Source organism: Loxodonta africana, chromosome 5, assembly GCF_030014295.1.
Source record: "Loxodonta africana isolate mLoxAfr1 chromosome 5, mLoxAfr1.hap2, whole genome shotgun sequence".
Lineage (NCBI taxonomy): Eukaryota > Metazoa > Chordata > Mammalia > Proboscidea > Elephantidae > Loxodonta > Loxodonta africana.
The window spans coordinates 158,560,512-158,579,423 of NC_087346.1; the positions used below are offsets into that span (position 1 = coordinate 158,560,512).

At 50.8% G+C, this 18,912-nt stretch overlaps 2 protein-coding genes across 5 annotated transcripts in view; one reads left to right on the plus strand and one right to left on the minus strand.

The window, feature by feature from the left end:
* Positions 1-8,021, minus strand: part of NOP14 (NOP14 nucleolar protein) — a 28,929-nt gene extending 20,908 nt beyond the window's left edge. The window contains exons 1-6 of one of the 2 annotated variants that reach the window (XM_010591339.3): positions 7,618-8,021; positions 3,437-3,571; positions 2,832-2,973; positions 1,730-1,869; positions 1,151-1,285; positions 446-568 (exon numbers count right to left, since the gene is read on the minus strand). In XM_010591339.3, the coding sequence (XP_010589641.1) occupies positions 446-568; positions 1,151-1,285; positions 1,730-1,869; positions 2,832-2,973; positions 3,437-3,571; positions 7,618-7,812 (870 nt within the window). In that variant the 5' untranslated portion in view covers positions 7,813-8,021. The remainder of the gene's footprint in view (positions 1-445; positions 569-1,150; positions 1,286-1,729; positions 1,870-2,831; positions 2,974-3,436; positions 3,572-7,617) is intronic. The other variant, XM_003411253.4, reaches the window with a different exon arrangement.
* A 240-nt stretch (positions 8,022-8,261) lies between these two features.
* The window catches only part of GRK4 (G protein-coupled receptor kinase 4), a 108,948-nt gene continuing 98,297 nt past the window's right edge, over positions 8,262-18,912 (plus strand). For 2 of the 3 annotated variants that reach the window (XM_064286165.1, XM_064286166.1), the window contains exon 1: positions 8,570-8,691. In XM_064286165.1, the coding sequence (XP_064142235.1) occupies positions 8,655-8,691 (37 nt within the window). In that variant the 5' untranslated portion in view covers positions 8,570-8,654. Of the gene's footprint in view, positions 8,692-18,912 lie in introns of all 3 variants that reach the window. The other variant, XM_064286167.1, reaches the window with a different exon arrangement.

Here is an 18,912-nt window from a genome sequence, read left to right on the forward strand (position 1 = left end):
TCCACTTCATATGTCTTAATGTAATGAAATTAAAATAAAAAAAATTAAGGCATAGAAAAAAGTTGAGAAGACAATGTACCATATCATTAACAGCTGTTTCGGGGTAGTGGGGTTATAAGGAGCATCTTTTTTTCAGTTTGGTATCTTTAGGTATTAGTTGCATTTTACTTGGCTTTATCACTTTTGCAATAAGAAACAAGAATATTTACAGTTGAGTAAACACAAACTTTAAACAAACTAAAGAGGTTCCATTGATAAAACACACTGTAACTTTAGCCCATCTCACTTATCAAAGCAGAAAGGGCTTCAGGTAGAAAGATAGTGACAGGCTTTACAAAACAGAACGGGACATTCCCACAGGCTGCTGCGCCGCGACCTCTCTCAGAGTGTGCACACTCACCTGCCCCTGGCCCTGTCCCCCTGGCCCTGGCCCCCTCAACCATACCTCCAGCTTCTTGAGCCGCTCTTGCTCCTCCTTGGCCAGCTCCTCCTCCGTCTTCATCCTGTCCGAGGGCTGTGCCTTCATCTCAAAGCCGAGCTCACGAACCATCACGTCATATGCATCAGGCTACGTGAGGAAGAAGACCTTTGTCATCACTGGTATTTTTTCCTATGAAAAGATCTGCATGGCTAGTTTCCTGGCGGTTCCTGGCTGGACACTTGCATGGGGGAAGCCAGCCACATCTAAGTCTTTTTTCTTCCGGAGAGAAAGCTGCTCTGCTGCGGTGGAGAAATGCTCGGCGGCTAACTGAGACTTCAGCGGTTTGAACCCACCAGCCACTTTGTGGAAGAAAGATGTGGCGATCTGCTCCTGTAAAGATTACAGCCTCGGAAACTCTACAGGGCACTTCCACTCTATCCTACGGTCGCTCAGTTGGAAGCAACTCAATGGCAGCAGGTTTGATTTTGGTTTCCTTTAATTCGCCCGGGGTAGATGCTGAAGTAACTTCTAGTCTGTTTCCACCCTGACATGACAGATGTCATATAACTCAATTTAAAAGCTCGACAGGAAACTCAGGTCCCAGCAGGAAGGGAGAACAGAAGCTATGAATGTCAAGGAAACATACAAGGGACAGCCCAGTAGCTTCTTCATAGAAAAATCAACAACAGAAGGAAATTCAGTATTCATTGACGAGAGCTTGACTCCTACCTTGGGTTTCTCCTTCTTCTCTTTGTTCTCTGACTTGGGTGTTTTATGTGGTAAGAGAGTCTGGATTTCTTTCCAATCCTGGTCGAGCTTCTCTGTAAGCTCCAGGGCGTTCTCCCGTTGAGCCTGCCTCTCCCTCTGGGGAAAAAAGAAAACACAGCACCTCAGGCCTTTACTGTCGACTCCAGAAGCACAGCCTGACGTCAGGCGTCAGAACGCACACATAACCACTTCACCAACACCACGCGTGTCACAGCAAAGAGACCACTTGAACTCGTATGTAAAACTACAAAACCTCATCAGGTAGAAAGAATTTCCTTCTATAAACCATTCATCTAGATCATCTAAGCAGTTTGCTTTAAGTTGGTGAAAACGCTGATATTTTGCAAATCCTGATACACATCAAAATATTCTCCACCCTCATGCCCCCAAATCAAAGTATACACGTGGAAAAATTTAAAAAATACTCCTAATCAAAACTGATACGACATATTAAACGTACAGGGAAAAAAGCTCTCAGAAAGGTTGCTGAGTGCCTCTTATGATGTAGCCTCTCCACGCCAAGAAGGCTAAGTGACCCACCTTCTCCTGCTTTGACTTGGCAATCAGCTCCTCGATCAGTTCTTTGCGTGACTTTGCTTTGTCCCCCTCCTCACTTTGCTGTGAAGCAGTCTTGTTAAGGAGCCCACCGCCCCCTCCGAAATGGGCAGCAGTCAACTCGGCTGGAGACAAAGGGTGGGAAAAACCATCAGGGAAAATCTGTAGCCGTGCCCTGCCGACAATTCCCGGATGCAGCCCTGGGACCTGAGTGATCCCACACTCGAGAAGTTCTCACCCATGCTGGGCACGAGACCCCGGCACGGTGCTCTTACACACCACGGGTGGGCCTCAAGTCCAGAGACACAGAAACCCCCAGTGGCTGGAAACACAGAACAGCTATTTTCTAACTGAAAGCTGGGCAGACACAGTCAAACGAGCTGAAGTGAAGCTCCGGCAGGGAGCAGACTGCAAGTTCACCGTGGTTCCAGCTCTCTCCCGTTCCTCGCTCCATCTGTTGGGGCTGGGAGTGGAAAACATCCCTGAGATAAATGGCAAGAGCCCGAATCACCAACAAGAGTCATCGGACCTCAGTTTACACTACTCTCCAGGGCAGAAAACAAAAATAAAACACTGTGAATCATCACATTTGGAATGGAGAAAACCAGGTACCATTGAGTCAAGTCTGACTCTTGGAGAACCCATGTGTGTCAGAGTAAAGCTGTGTGCCAGAGTGATTTTTTGGAAGATATTGCCAGGCCTTTCTCCCAAGGTGTGTTGGGGTGGACTTGAACCTCCAATCTCTTGGTTAGTAGTCAAACCCATTTACCTTTTGCATCACCTGGGGTCTCTTCAAATAAGATAATGGATATTAAAGTGGGTTCTCAGCCCATAAAAGCTAGCTAGCTTTGCTCTCTCTTTCCATACGTACGTGTATATCTTCTTAAAGTTCTGACCATAAAAAAATTTCTTGTAAAGCAAAAAGGCTTTAAAGGTAGTGACACAGCTTTGCAAAATATAATTTGTGGAATCTCTTAGAAGCTTAGCGATCAATGCCGCTTTTATCGTACGTCTCCGAAAAGGGCAGGAAGAAGCTCTAGCTTGGAGCAGATGCTGCAGCCCCTCAGCAAGCCTGCCCCAGCCTCACCAGACAGCGTTCCGCGCTCCTCAGTGTCACTGTCGCTGTCCACAATGTCATTTAGCTTTTCAATGTCTGCCAACGACTGGCCATAATGCGTTAACTCTTCGTCTTCGTTTAGGTTGTAGATGCTCTTTTTTTCATGATGTCGCTAACAGAAGGAAAAAAAAAATTAGTTTCCTAATATCTCCACCTTCGTTTAATAGCAAAAATCGAAAACCTTTCCATTCTATGTGGAACTTGGACATGTATCCTGAGCAGCCTTAAGATTATTCCAGGCCATGTAACAAACAGAGATCAATGGGCAGACGAAGCCACAGGCAAAGGCACAGGCTTACCCACCAGGACTGCACCCATTCTGTTCACCAGCGGAGTTAAAGGCAGCAATTCAGGCAAAAACTCCAGCACGAATGGCTGGTTAAGATACTTATCCACTCAATTAACATTTGCAGAAGGTGGCTTCCCCTTGGCCTAGCCAGACCAGGAGAGGGTTCAAGACCTCGCCAGTACCTGGTGGGTGAGAGCCCATGAAGGTACAAACGAGTGACAGGAAGGCAGCCGCACCTGGCGCAGGTGACTGGTGCAGCAGAGCCCTCCTCTGACTGTATTCGTACCTGTTGCTCCAGCGCAAACCTCTTCATCATCTTCTCCTCGGGGCTTAAGTTGCTGTTGTATTCCCCGAAGCGCTTATCTTTGAACACATTGGACTTATTCCTGTCTTTATACTCTTTTAGTAATGTCTGGGTACGCTGAAAAAGAGAGCATAACAGGATCTCAAAAAAACTTCCTATGATTTTCAGTAAAAGGTAAACCACAACAGTGCACACTTTAAAGTTCAGAGTAAGAAAGTCTAACCTCATTGCCATCGAGTCAGTTCAGACTCATGCTGACCCTATAGGACAAAGGAGAATTGCCCCATAGGGTTTCCAAGGGTGTAATCTTTATGGAAACAGACTGCTACATCTTTCTCCCGAGGAGTGGCTGGTGCGTTCAAACTGTCGACCTTTCCGTCAGCAGCTGAGCACTTAACCACTGCGCCACCAGGGCTCCTTTATTAAAATCTAGATACACTGAAAATCAGATCACAATATGACCTCCCAAAAATTCCCTGTGATTTCCGGTAAAGAAGACACCGGAACGGGCCACGTTTGGAACGACCAGAGCTGGTCACCGCAATGTCAAGATCTGTGCAGTCTGCTTCATTCCCACGCGGGCCTTCCCTACAGACAGGATCTCCAACAGGGAGAACCAACTCATTCTCAGCGATAACGGTTCAGCTACTTACTTTTCCTCTTTGGAGTCTATTAGTTAGTGCTGGGAGAAAGGAAGGGTAGAAAGGGACCCAGCCAGACTCAAGGCGTTGAACCGCTCTCTCTGCTGCAGCAGCTAAATTACGGTCCAGTGAAGGGCTTCCTGCGGCTAAACAATTTGGCACTTTTGATACATTTGGAAAAGCGGAATGAGTTCAGACCCCTTCCGTGCTGGAGGGACAGGGCATGTTTTCCGTAGATGGCATTCCTATAACGTTTACAGCCACACCTTTGTATAGGATGCAAGACCATGAACAAAGGTTTTTTTTTTAATTAAATTTTGGGTTATGGTTTAGAGGTTTATGCTTTAGAACATCAATAGAGACCAATGTTTTAAACGCAAAAGTTAACTGAAAAAAAAGCTGCCCTCGAGTCAACTCTGACTCATGGCGACCCCGTGTGTGTCAGAGTAGAACTGGGCTCCACAGGGTTTTTAGTGGCTGATTTTTTGGAAGTAGATTGCCAGGTCTTTCTTCTGCGGTGCTTTTGGGTGAACTTAAACTTTCCACCTTTTGGTTAGCAGCTAAGCGCACTCACCGTTTGCACCACCCAGGGAATCCTAACAACTAACGTTGTTGTTGGATGCTGTCAAGTTGATTTCAAATCCTAACGACCCACAGTGACAGAGCAGAACTGCCCCAAAGGGTTTCTTAGGCTGTTTTTTTTTTAATCTTTACAGGAGCAGATTGCCAGGTCTTTCCTCCCACGGAGCAGCTGGTGGATTTGAAACGCCTGACAAGTATCAGATAATTTGATATTTCTCACAGCAAGCCAATAAACAATTTCGGCATTATTCAAAGCTGGCCGTCCTTAAGGTTGAATTCCATAAAGCGGGGATGAGGAATGATTTTGGCCTCCAGGCCCTGAGATGGCTCTGTTACTCACTGCTGACACCCTTAAGTATGCTAAGGGACTGTCATTTAACCCGGTTTTATATAGCAACCAGTGGCAAAAGGAATTGGTTCCAAGGCAAAACCAGTAAACAGTGGAAGGCCCCTGTAACGGTCTAATTCAATGGTTTTCCAAATTCGCCACAAACAAGGCATTTCCGAGATATTTGAAACCCCTGATGTAACCCAGGATGTGAACATTTCTTAGTTCCTGCATTCTTCAGAATTCCTCTAATTTGTGAATTATGTTTATACGCTCAACTACTAGCCAAAAGTTTGGTGGTTCGAACCCATCCAGAGGTGGATCAGAAGACAGGTCTGGCGACCTGCTTCTGAGAAGTCAGCCTTAAAGACTCTATGGAGCAGTTCTACTTTGCACACGTGGGGCCGCAGGAGTTGGAACAGACTCAAAGGCAACCAGCAACAACCAAACTGACAAGGAAGGCTGGGGGGAGGGAGGCTGGCTCTCCCCTTGCCATCCTGGTTTCAAGCTTCAGACCTGAACTATCTTTGATTTAGGAGATGGACCAGATTCTGCTCCAGGTATACATCATTTCCCAGGGTTGAAGATGAACAAAACCAACACCGCCACTGAAGGTTAAAAATGGGAGCAAAAAGAGAAGAAAAAAAGGGGTCAAGAAGCAGCTAGGCAAGAAAGGACGCTAATTAGGGTTTTTTTCCCCCCGGACAAATGCAAGCAGCGGCTGCTCATTTAATTTAGCCGCTTTTCCAATCCTGCAAAGACAGAACACATCACATTTGGAGAAGTCCATCACACTGCAAGCTCCTACCAGAAAGGCCGATGTTTGACTCAATTAAAAATCAACTGGATCGCATACTGTGTGCCAGAATATAGACCAGACTAAAGCTTATTTATCTCTGATTCCCCAGGAGCTAGAAGAGACCTTCAACAAGGGAGCTCAGTGTGGCATGAGAACCTCGCAGACAATCAGACCTTAATTCAAGCCCAGCCCTGCCACTTACCAGCTACAAACATGTCCTCAGAGTAACCAGGACTGCTGTCGAGCAAGCCACTAACATGCCTCAGAAGGTGCACACAGACCACCACTCACTGGACTGAATCTGAAGCAAAAGTACCAAGTCCTCTGAGGCGCTCCACAGGTGTGTTGCTATGATGCTGAACAAGCTTCAGTGGAGTTTCTAGACTAAGACTAGGCAGAAAGGCCTGGTGATCTACGTCCGGAAAGCAGCCCATGAAAACCCCACGGAGCGCAACAACCCTATTCATGAACGATCATGGGGATGGCACAGGGCCAGCTGTGCACAGGGTTGCCGTGAGTCTGGCTGACATGACAGCAACCACAGAGCAGTCTAGCAAGTGAGATGCGTTCACTGACAGCTGTATAGAGGGTCAGGCACCGGGGACATCAAAACGAGGAAGGCACCATCCCTGCTCCCACGACGCTGGGTCTAGTAGAGGTGCCCAAACAGACAACCACGACAGAGTTTGGTGTGGGCCCCGAACCCAGCCGGGAGGAGGGCCGGGGAGGAAGGTCCTGAGCCCAGAGGAGAGGAGGGCCGGGGAGGAAGGTCCTGAACCCAGCCGGGAGGAGGGCCGGGGAGGAAGGTCCTGAACCCAGCCGGGAGGAGGGCCGGGGAGGAAGGTCCTGAACCCAGCGGGGAGAAGGGGTGGGGAGAAAGGTCCTGAACCCAGCCGGGAGGAGGGCCGGGGAGGAAGATCCTGAACCCAGCGGGGAGGAGGGCCGGGGAGGAGGGTCCTGAACCCAGCGGGGAAGAGGGCCGGGGAGGAAGGTCCTGAGCCCAGCGGGGAGGAGGGTCCTGAGCCCAGCGGGGAGGAGGGTCCTGAGCCCAGTGGGGAGGAGGGTCCTGAGCCCAGAGGGGGAGGAGGATCCGGAGCCCAGCGGGGAGGAGGGTCCTGAGCCCAGTGGGGAGGAGGATCCTGAGCCCAGAGGGGGAGGAGGATCCGGAGCCCAGCGGGGAGGAGGGTCCTGAGCCCAGCCGGGAAGAGGGTCCTGAGCCCAGCGGGGAGGAGGGTCCTGAGCCCAGCCGGGAGGAGGGTCCTGAACCCAGCGGGGAAGAGGGCCGGGGAGGAAGGTCCTGAGCCCAGCGGGGAGGAGGGTCCTGAGCCCAGCGGGGAGGAGGGTCCTGAGCCCAGCGGGGAGGAGGGTCCTGAGCCCAGCGGGGAGGAGGGTCCTGAGCCCAGTGGGGAGGAGGGTCCTGAGCCCAGAGGGGGAGGAGGATCCGGAGCCCAGCGGGGAGGAGGGTCCTGAGCCCAGCTGGGAGGAGGGTCCTGAGCCCAGTGGGGAGGAGGGTCCTGAGCCCAGAGGGGGAGGAGGATCCGGAGCCCAGCGGGGAGGAGGGTCCTGAGCCCAGCCGGGAAGAGGGTCCTGAGCCCAGCGGGGAGGAGGGTCCTGAGCCCAGCCGGGAGGAGGGTCCGGAGCCCAGCGGGGAGGAGGGTCCGGAGCCCAGCCGGGAGGAGGGTCCGGAGCCCAGCCGGGAGGAGGGTCCGGAGCCCAGCCGGGAGGAGGGTCCGGAGCCCAGCGGGGAGGAGGGTCCGGAGCCCAGCGGGTGCAGGTGGGGCGCGACCCCGCGGCCGGTGGCTGCTCCGCTTACCTTCTTGATGGCCCGCGCGCGGGACACGCCGGGCAGCCCCACGTCGTGGCGCGTCTTCCTGCCCAGGATCTGGAACTTCTGCTTGTTGACTTTCACCTCGAAGGGGTTGGGGTTGGGCTTCGCCTTGACTCCCCGCGCCCCAGCCTGGGCCCCGGGGGGCTTCCTTCTGGCTCCGGCCGACTTGGACTTTCCCATGGCGCAGCACCCCTAGGCGCTCGGCTCCTCACGGGCCCCGGACCCGGGCAAGGAGGCGAACCAGACCGTGAGGAGAGACGCCTGCCCGGGCTGGACGACCTCGGGCCAGGTAGAAGCAAGAATACCTGACGAAACACGTGCCGGCGACAAGGTACGACCGTCCGCCTCTTCTCGCGACAACTGCGCCAGCTCCGCAGTTGTCGCGAGAACGGGGCACATCCGGTGACAGGCCGAACTCCACAGGGGTTCGGAGCAACTTCAACTCCCAGCAGGCCTCGCATCCCCCGACTGCACTTCCTGTCCGCGCGGTGCCTTCGGGGAGTTGTAGTGCTCCGCGTGACGCCGCACGGCCTCTAGCGCGGCGGCGGCAGGGCGCTCGGGCTCCCTCTTCCGGGAAGCCGTTAGCCGGCCGGCCGGTGGGCGAGCGGCGGGCGGCGGCGGCAGCAGCCGTCGCCGCCGGGGGCGACGGCCCTGCCAGCGAGCGCGTCCCTGCAGCGGGGCTCGGCGGAGACTCGGGGCGGCCCGGGGGCCCGGCCCTGAGGAGGGCGTTGCGCGCAGGAGGCCAGGGCGATGGGACCGAGAGGAGCCCGGGCGGCGGCGGCGGCGCGGCGACAGTGAGAGCGGTGACCCGCGGAGGCCCGGCCGCCCGCCGCCCCAGCCCCGTCCGCTCCCTCGCTGGCCCCGGCGCCTACGGCTTTCCGGACCGGCCCCGGCGGCGGCTCCAGCGGGGGCCCGGCGGGCGGGCGGCGGCCCCAGCTCCTGCCCGGCGGCAGCGGCGGCGGGATCGGCCTCGGCGGCTGCGGCTGCGGCGGGGGCGGTGGCGCAACGTGGAGATCGAGAACATGGTGGCCAACAGGCTGCTGCTGAAGGCCCGCGAAGGTGGGTGGGCGCGAGCCCGAGGTGCCCTGGCCTGCCGGGGGGGACCGGGAGGGGAACCGGGGGGAGCCCGGGGGGCAGCCGGGGGGGAACCGGGGGGGGAACCGGGGGCAGCCGGGGGGGAGCCTGGGGAGAGCCGGGGGGGGGAACCGGGGGGGAGCCCGGGGGGAGCCGGGCGGGGGAGCCCGGGGGGGAGCTCGGGGGGGGAACCGGGGGGGGAACCGGGGCCAGCCGGGGGGGAGCCTGGGGAGAGCCGGGGGGCGGGGAACCGGGGGGGGGGCCGGGGAGAGCCGGGGGGGAGCCCGGGGGGCAGCCGGGGAGGAAACCGGGGGGGGGCCGGGGGGAGCCGGGCGAGGGAGCCCGGGGGGGAGCCCGGGGGGGAACCGGGGGCAGCCGGGGGGGAGCCTGGGGAGAGCCGGGGGGCGGGGAACCGGGGGGGGGGCCGGGGAGAGCCGGGGGGGGAGCCGGGGGGAGGAACGGGGGGGGGAGCCGGGGGAGCCATAGTGCACACCTGATGGGGAGCAGGGGTGGGGAGGAGTCGCAGCGCATACCTGCTCCCAGTGCAGCGCTTACTGGGCCATCTGGGGTCACACAAGTGCCTTCAGCACCTGGGGAGCGGGGTCCTGTCTGCGTGTCCGCGGGGTTGGGGGGGGAAGAGCAGGAGGACCAAGTGCAGCCGGCAGACAGACCCCCTGCCTTGGAGGTGGGGGAGCAGGAGGGCCAAGTGCAGGTGGCAGACAGACTCCCTGCCTCAGAGGTTTTTAACAAAAGTCCGAGAAAAGGCTCCTGGAAGTGAGCGACCGCGGTGAACCCCCGAGGAGTGTTTTTAGACCCTGGGATTGTAATAAAGTTTGTTTTCCAGGTCTTCTTCAAAGCTGTATAGTGTTTAAAGTGGGTTAACAGCGCAACCTGGTGACAGGTTAAACAAAAACAAGTTAGTAATACTTCACCCTTTGAAAGATTGGCCGTTTGAACCCACCCGGCAGATCCGCCGGAGAAAAGCCTGGCAATCTGCTCCCTTAAAGATTTCTTAAAAACCAAACAATAGAACTGCCCAGTAGGGTTTCCAAGGGCTGTAAGTCTTTACAGAAGCCGGCTGCCACATCTTTCTCCTGCTGAGCGGCTGGTGGGTTGGAACCACCAACCTCTCAGTTAGCAGCCTGTTGATCACTTAACCCCTGTGTTTCCAGAGCCGCCTCCGGCGAAGATTACAGCCCAGGAAACCTTAGAGGTCAGCTTGCTGTGTCACATTGGGTTACTATGAGTGGGAATCGACTGGATGGCACCCAAAAACAATAACGATCAATATGAAAGGAGCAATTGGCCCTGCTCTTCTGGAGACCACCAGAGTCAAGTCCTCTGCCTCAGACAACGTGTCCCTGTCTCCTGCCTCACAGACCTGAATTTCCTCTCCCAGCCAAGGTGGTTCACTCTGAGGTGGTGACTTCGGGTCATTTCCTGGAGTGACCTAGCAGCCGTTCTGTCTTTGTGCCAGCACAGAGTACACACAGGCTGTCAGCTTCCTGCCACCAGCGCTAGGTATTTGAGGACACCCTGGAAATTGGAGTGAAATGCACAGTTCCCTGGAGCTTCAGGCTTCAGTGGTAGGCAACAGCGTCAGGGAAGTGGTGTTCCTGGGGACATGGGCTGTTCGTTGAACACCGTTGACAGTTCATGTTGCCATTGGATTATAGGGTATGTCTGTGAGAGCAATTAATCTAGACGGAAACACATCAGCTGTTTCACTTTTTTCTTGTTCCTTTGGGTGCTTCTCCATCTCCCGTTTATGTGACATGCCTTTCAGGAAGAAAGGTTTTTTTTTTTTTTAATTAATTTTTATTGTGCTTTAAGTGAAAGTTTACAAATGAAGTCAGCCTCTCATATAAAAATCTGTGTATACCTTGCTATACACTCCTAATTGCTCTCCCTGTAACGAGACAGCCAGCTCCTTCCCTCCGCTCTCTATTTTCGTGTCCCTTCCGCCAGCTTCTAACCCCCCCTGCCCTCTCATTTCCTCTTCGGGAGGAGAGGTCTTGATGAGAAGTGGCGTGGTTTCCCCACACGTTTGAGACCTGAGTTATAAACCTGGTACAGGAGTTCTTGAAGTAACTGAAGTAATGGAATTAAATACTCAATTCAGGGGTTAAGTGGAAGGCTTGGGATGAAGAAAAAGAGACCCTTCTCTTGTGAAGTGTTTCTGAGATGGAGAGCTGAGTGCGGGTTCCTCACCCTCAGTGTTTGTGTGTGTTCGCTCACCTCTTTTCTGTAGAACTGAGAGTGGGTGGAGAGAGCCAGGCCTCAGTTTTCTGTTAAAGCCATGGCGTCCTGAGAGCAAATCCGCTCTCTCCTGTCTCTGTTACTGGGGATCTGGTTCTGTCTTGTCCGTCACCCTGAACTCCAAGGTCGTCACCCTGAACTCCAAGGTCGTCACAGAATGATTTATCCTCAGAGCAGTCAGGTCCAAACCAGGACCCCACCCCCCGGCTTTGCATTTGAATCCCGCTTTTGCTTGGAGGTTCTATGTAAACCTCATTGTGCCTGTGTAGTAGTAGCAGTAGTAGTACGATTAAGAATGAACTCCCTACTTGTGAAACCCTTTTAAAGTAACTTGCCTGCCTGCCCTTGGCCAGCAGTCTTGGCTGCAGCAGCTCCGACTGACTCCGTTTCCTTGTACAACGAAATAAAGGTGCTTTTCCTGTTCTCCCACCTCTGTCTAATTTATTTGCCGATACAAGTCATGCTGAGCAAAACCCTGGGGTTTCCACCTGGTGACACTGGTTCTTTCTACTCTGCCTGCTTGCCTTACCTTCATATCTGGGTATGAGATACAAAAAGTGAGTATTGTGCCAAAACCGCCTTTGTTATGATGCTGCAGAAATTTGTTGTTGTATGTTGTCAAGTCAATACCGACTAATAAGCGACCCTGAAGGACAGAGTAAAACTGCCCCACAGGGCTTCCAAGGCTGTAATCTGTATGGAAGCAGACTGTCGCATCTTTTCCCACGGAATGCTGGCGTGTTCCAACCGCTGACCTTTCGGTTAGCAGCCGTGTGCTTAACTACCGTGCCACGAGGTCTCTGACGGACATCAAACTAAACCCATTGCTGTCGAGTCGATTCAGACTCAGTGACCCTGTAGGACAGGGTAAACTGCCCCCAAAGGGTTTCCAAGGCTGTAATCTCTATGGAAGCAGACTGCCACGTCTTTCTCCCGCAGAATGGCTGGTGCGTTTAAACCGCTGACTTTTTGGTTAGCAGTCGAGTGCTTTAACCATGGCAGCATCAGGGCTCCTTCCGACAGAGATACCCAGCCAAACCAAACCCGCTGCTGTCAAGTTGATTCTGACTCATAGCAACCTTATAGAACAGAGTAGAACTGCCCGTGGAGTTTCCAGGGAGTACCTGGTGAATTCGAACTGCCGACCTTTTGGTTAGCAGCCGTAGCGTTTAACCACTATGCCAAAGAGATAAGTGTTGTATAAAGAGATAAGTGCTTTATAAATGGTAAATAACATGAAACCAGTATGTTTCACCACAGACGCCCAGCTGTTTGTTCCCTGAAGAGTCCCGTAGTAACTTACGGTTTTGTGGCTCTTCCAGCTCTGCCTCCAGTGCTCAGTGTTTAATCCTGTTCAAAAAGAGGCCTCATGTTGGATTTGGTTAACGCTTAGGAAAGTTGAATATGAAATATCAGTAATATGTGGGTGTGTGCTGAGTGTTGGTTTTAACTTAAGGCTGTTTTCCCAAGTCGACAGCTGTAGTGGTTGGTTTGCTGTAGAAACGTGTAGAGTATATCCCAGGAAGTGTCTTCCTGGCACAGTGTCTGTTCATGGATCACTCTGCTTTTAGTTTCTCTGGCTCATGTTTAGAACATTAGCTTTAGAAATGAATGGACATAGCACAACGGTTGTATTTTGGCCCTGGGAAGTGCAATGTTTGTTTAATATTGGTGAGTCCTGTCATTTCCCAGTTTATTCCAAATAGAATTAGTCTCTTCTCTCTTTCTGTCTCTGTGTCTCTCCCTGTCTTTCTCCCTCACTGTCCGTCTGTCTCTGTCTCTCTCAGTCTTTGTCTCTTGCTGTGTGTCTCTCTCTTGCTGTCTGTCTCTGTCTCTCGCCATCTGTCTCTCTGTGTCTCTCTTTCTTGCTGTCTGTCTCTGCATGTCTGGCTCTCGCTGTCGCTCTCGCTCTCTCTCTTGTTGGTCCTTGAGTGAGAGAAGATTGCTAGAAACCCTTCCCTCCCATACAGGAACGTTGGCGGATGCTGCAGCATTGGACTAGCCGTTGTGTGTAACTGGGCCAGGCACACTCGAAGTCTGAAATGATCACATTATTAATGAAATAAAACTCAAAAATCACTGCTTTTAATTTTTTTTTTGGATTTTTTTCTCTGTAACACCTTGGTTAAGCAGTTTATGACTTTTAATCACTTTAAATCACTGCTTCTCATCACACCTCTGCTGCTGTTTTTGTTTGTTGTTAGGCGCCATCACGTCGCTTCCGATTCAGTTACAACTCATGTTGTTGTTAGGTGCTGTCGAGTTGTTCCGACTCCTAGCGACCCAGAGTACAACAGAGCAAGACAGTACCCAGTCTTGCACCATCCTCACAATCGTTGTTATGTTTGAGCTTACATGTTACAGCCGCTGTGCCGATCCCCAGAGGGGCTTTAACCCCTTTTAGAGAACGTGAGAGCAAAAGTGTAGAGGGAGGAATATAAGATAGTCACATTTAATGTGAATTCTGGTCTTATAGCTAGCAGGTCCATGCTGGTTTCAGGCTGGTCCTGTTTTTTGTCAGTTTGTTTAGCACCTGACGCATAGTTAACATACCTGTTCCCACCAATGCTTCCTCTTTGCTAAGCCCCCTACCTCCCAGGATTTTTGCTTGCAAGGAGCTAACTTAAGCAAACAGGAAATTTATTGAAAAGATGATAGGTGGCTTAGAGAATTAAAGCAGGAACCTAAAAACCAGGCTGGAAAAGGACAGGACAAGGGCCCGCCCATCCATTCGTTCATTCGGCAGGTATTTATGAGTACCTTTTCTGTGTCAGGCACTGTTGTAGGTCAGGCCTACAGCACAGACAACATGGTCAGAAGTTCCTGCCACTCGGGAGCTCCCCTTCTAACGGGGAGATAGAGAGATACGTAGAAGACATGGTGTTAGCGAGTGAGCAGTGCCAACGGAAAAACTGAGCCGGAGTGAGGGTTGGAGTGCTAGATGGCACTGGCTGGCACAGTTTCAGATGGAGTTAGACCAGGGGCTTCTGATTGGCAGTCAGGTCTTGGTGGCCGCTGCCCCTGGGTCAGCAGAGCCCACATTTTTTCTGATTTTGCCTCCTTTCAAGATTGATTATCTTGGGAGAGAGCATTCAGTAGACTAGGTCGGCACCGGTGTTTCACAGCCCCACCAAGGCCACACCCAATAGGGGATAGGGGATCCCGAAAGGATTTGGGGTACAGGTAAAAAAAGGGGGCGCTGTGGGTGAAGGGACAACAAAGGGTTATGGCAAGGGTACTTTTATATGCTGAATTGAACAACCCCTGTGCCCTGGGTGCCAGGACTAGAGGGGCTGGGAGGGTGAAGAGTATGGGGGGGGATAGGTGGTGGGAGAGAGGAGGAAGAGAAAGAAGGTGACAGCGGCACAGGAGGACGCTGACTGGAGGGTCGAGTGGGGAGAAGCCTCAAAGTTGTGTCAAAAGTCCTAATTCAGGAGGCTGAAAGTGTTATTTCTAGAGTTTCTAGAACTAGCTTATAAACACTTTGACTCTAGAGGTGTAGTAGCCAATATGTTTGTTTCCTTTCTTGTACTTGAGCTGTTCCCATACCCAGGGATTCTGCCTGCATTTTGTTGTGTATATCAACAACTCTTAGGTTCCTTTGGATACATTCTTGTCTGCTCTCCCACCTTCTGTGTAGTGGGCTCTTCTTGCTTCCTACTTAGTCTCTCTCTCCATCCTTCAGGGTCCAGTTTAACCTCATCCTCTTCTGTGTAGCTTTCTCTCCTTCATCCAACACCCTCCACTTTCTGCTTTCTGTGGGTCTGGAATGTGAGGTTCCTGAAAGTGTTGCTGTTGGTTCTGAATTGTAATCTATATAAGGGTAGGCCCTATCTCTTATCTTCACTTTGTACCCTTTTTAAGAGCTAGGCATATAATTGGCACTTAGTATTCGGAGACTAAGGAAGCAATTTGTTATTTTTGTTAGGTTCAAGAAAAAGGAGATGAAATATGTGTTGGAAACTAAAGGTTTGGGTCGATAAGAGGGATTAAAGCACAGGGCAAGCTTGCCTGCAGAGCCTGGTGGTCAGTGAGGACAGCTGACATCAGCAGGTGTTAGTAAGTGTGTGCCTGACCAGGCAGTGTGCTAAGGTGTTATCCCAGTGAGTCCTCATGCTGATCCTCTAAGGGAGCTCCTGGGCTCAGGGGCCCCAGCTCACGCTCTGAACCGGTGGAGAAGTCAGAGAAGAGAAGATTTTGCCTGCAGGACCAGCATATTTGTCCAGTTTCCCGCCTCCTGTGCTCCAGGTCAAAAAGGAAGGAGAAACACAAAATAGCCCCAGACTGAGGGCCTTGGGGAGATTGCTGTCCCAGTCAGGAAATGTGGACTGAGTGTTGCCCACCAACCAGGTACCTCACTGCGCCTGCTGCGAAAAGGCAGAGCTAGGACTAGAAACCAGGAGTCTATAAGAGGTGTTTCCCCACCCATACCCATTGTAGAGCTTAAGGAAATGGCTCAGAGAGGTTCAGTACTAACATGGTTTGTGCGTTGGGAGCTGGGAATCAAACTCAGGCCATCTGACTCCAGAGCCTGTACCCCTGTGAGTGTGGACTTTGGGTCCGTTGTATACTAGTGTGAACCCTGGATGTTCATCTCACGGGCTGTTTAATCATGGACCTTCACCTCATTCTCATCTGTGAAACAGGACCCGTGAACACTCCTCCACGTCCCAGAGCTGGCAGGAGGGTGAAATGGGATGAAGTGGCCTGATGTTTGACACTTAGAAAGTGCTCAGCGTCAGTGGTGGTTGTAGTCATAGATTTTGTTACGTCCCAGAGCCATGATGAAGCAGCAAGACATGAGCTAGGTCACTAGCTTAGAAAACAAACAGCTTGGCTCAAAACCAGCTCCCCAAGGTTTGCATGTAGCTCACTACCCGGAAAAATGGTCCTTTTCAGATGCTTGCAAGCCTCTGTCCGTCTGCCTCATTTTGGCGTTAGTGTTTTTCTTTAGGAATACAAATTAGTGGTGTTTATTGAGTATTTACTGTGTGCCAAGCATTGCACACTACATAACTACTTCACATACCCTTCACTACAGCTTGGGAAGTGTGGAATTGAGCCTCATTTAACTCGTGAGGGACCTGAGACTCAGGTTAAATAAGTTGTCCAGTATTCCTTCTCAGATCTGCTGAGTTCCAAAAGCTGAGAGGTTCACAGTGGTTAGTGTGGTAGGTACACGTTTACATGTGCAGTCATGCAACATGTATTTCTTGAGTTGGTCATTCTTTCAACAGTCTTTTTTTAAACATTTTATTGTGCTTTAGGTGAAAGTTTACAGAGAAAATTAGTTTTCCAGTCAATAATTCATAGACAAATTGTGCATGTCATTGGTTGTAATCCCCACAATGTGTCATCACTCTCCCAGTTTCCACCCCGGATTCCCTGTTTCCATTCATCTGGTTTCCCTGCCCCTCCCTGTCTTCTCATCTTTGCTTTTGGGCGAATGTTGCCCTTTGGTCTCCTGCAGTTGAGTGTTAAAGAACCACAGGTGTTATTGTTTATTTTATAGACCAATCTATTATTGGAAACTCTGTTGGCATTGTGGATAAGTGCTACAGCTGCTAGCCAGAAGGTCGACAGTTTGAATCCACCAGGTGCTCCTTGAAAACTCTGTGGGGGCAGTTCTACTCTATTATTTGGCTTAAAGTGGCCTCCGGAAGTGGCTTCAGTTCCAGATTAGAAGGATGTCTTAGGGCAGTAGTCTTGGTGGTTCCTCCAGTCTCTATCAGACCAGTAGATCTGGTCTTTTTTATGAATTTGAATTTTGTTCTACGTTTTTTGCCCTTTCTAACCAGGCCCTTCTGCTGTGTTCTGATCAGAACAGTCAGAAGTGGTGGCGGGCACCATCTAGTTCTTCTGATCTCAGGCTAGAGGAGGCTGTGGTTCACGTAGTCCATTAGTCCTTTGCACTAATTGTTTCCTTTAGTCTTTTTATTTTCTTCACTCTCCTCTGTTCCAGACAGAAGGAGACGGATAGTTCTATCTTAAATGGCTGCTTACAAGCTTTTAAAACCCCAGACACTACTCACCAAACTAGGACGTAGAAGTGTATCTTTATGAACTATACTATGCCAATTGACCTAGATGTCCTCTGAAACTATATTCCATAGCCTTCAAGCCCCATAGCTCAGTCACTCAAGGCGTTTGGTTATGTCTAAGAAGTCTGTATAACTGCTCCGTTACATGTATGAATACACATGCAGTACATGGAAATATGTATGTGGACATATCCACAGCTGTACCTATATATGCACGTAGGTATTCTCTCCTGTGTTCTCCCACACCTGTTAATGTGCATAGCTATCAACGTATCCACTCACAAATTACCATTTGTTATTGCTGTTGTTGCAGGATTGTGTATGTTATAGTATTTACCATAGTTGCCCTTTATTCTTGTGTACCTCTCAGTATCTTCCTTTGCGTTGGTCACATTGTACTGGCTTCCCCCATATTGTGTACTGCCTTTCCCTTCACAGGATTTAATACGTCTGCTATCTAGTTGGAGCTGTTGGCACAGTGGTTAAGAGCTTGGCTGCTAATGAAAAGGTTGGCAGTTCGAATCCACCAGCTGCTTCTTGGAAACCCTGTGGGGCAGTTCTACTCTGTCCTATAGGGTTGCAATGAATTGAACTGACTCGATGGCAGTGGGTTTGGTTTTACTGTCTAGTTAGTGATTCTCTCTTCCTCCTCCTCCCATCCTGGGTAACCATCAAAGAATGTTTCTTCCTGTGTGTAAACCTATTGTGAAGTTTAAAAAAAAACTTTTATTAGGTTTTAGGTGAAAGTTTACCGAGCAAATTAGTTTTTATTCAAAAATTTATTCACAAATTGTTTTGTGACATTGATTGCAACCGCTGCAATGTGTCAGCATTCTCCCCCTTTACTTTTCTACCCTGGGTTCTCAGTGTCCGTTCTAGTTTTCCTGCCTCTTCCTGCATTCTTATCTTTGCTTTTTTGGGCAGGTGTTGCCCATTTGGTCTCGTAGACTTGATTGAACTAAGAAGTACGTTCCTGACATGTGTTATTGTTTGTTGGCTGAGAAGTGGACTTCAGGATGGCTTCAGTTCTGAGTTAGCAGGGCGTCCAGGGGCCATGGTCTCAGGGTCCCTCCAGTCTCTGTCAAACCAGTGAGTCTGATCTTTTTTTCGAGAATTTGAGTTTTGCCGTACATTTTTCTCCCGCCCTGTCTGGGACCTCTATTGTGATCCATGTCAGAGTGGTCAGTGGTGGTACCCAGGTACCATCTGTTTATTCTGGGCTCAGGCTGGTGGAGGCTGTGGTTCATGCGGCCCATTAGTCCTTTAGACTAATATTTAATATTTTTCTTGTGTCTTTGGTTTTCTGCATTCTTCTTTGCTCCCGACAGGATGGGACCAATAGACGTGTCTTAGATGGCCGTTCACAAGCTTTTAGACTCCAGATGCTACTCACCAAAGTAGGATGTAGAACAGTTTCTTTATGAACCATGTTATGCCAGTTGACCTAGTTGTCCCCCAAGACCATGGTCTCCAGCCTGTAGCCTCAGTAACTCAATCCCTCAAGGTGTTTGGATGTGTCTAGGAAGCTTCTATGGCTTTGCCTTTTTCATGTTATGCTGACTTCCCCTATATTTTGTGTTGTCTTTTACTTCATCAAAATTAATCTTTGTCTACTATGTAGTTAGGGATTTTCCCTCCCCACCCCTCCCCTCCCTTGTAAACATCAAAGATTGTTTTTTTTAGCGTGAAAACCTTTCCTTGGGTTTTTATAATAGTGGTCTCATGCAATGTTTGTCCTTTTGTGATTGATCTATTTCACTCAGCATAATACCCTCCGGATTCATCCACATTGTGAGATGTTTCGCGGATTCATCATTGTTCTTCAGTGTTACGTAGTATTAACACTGTGTGTATATGTACCACAGTTTATTTACCCATTCATCAATTGATGAACATTTAGGTTGCT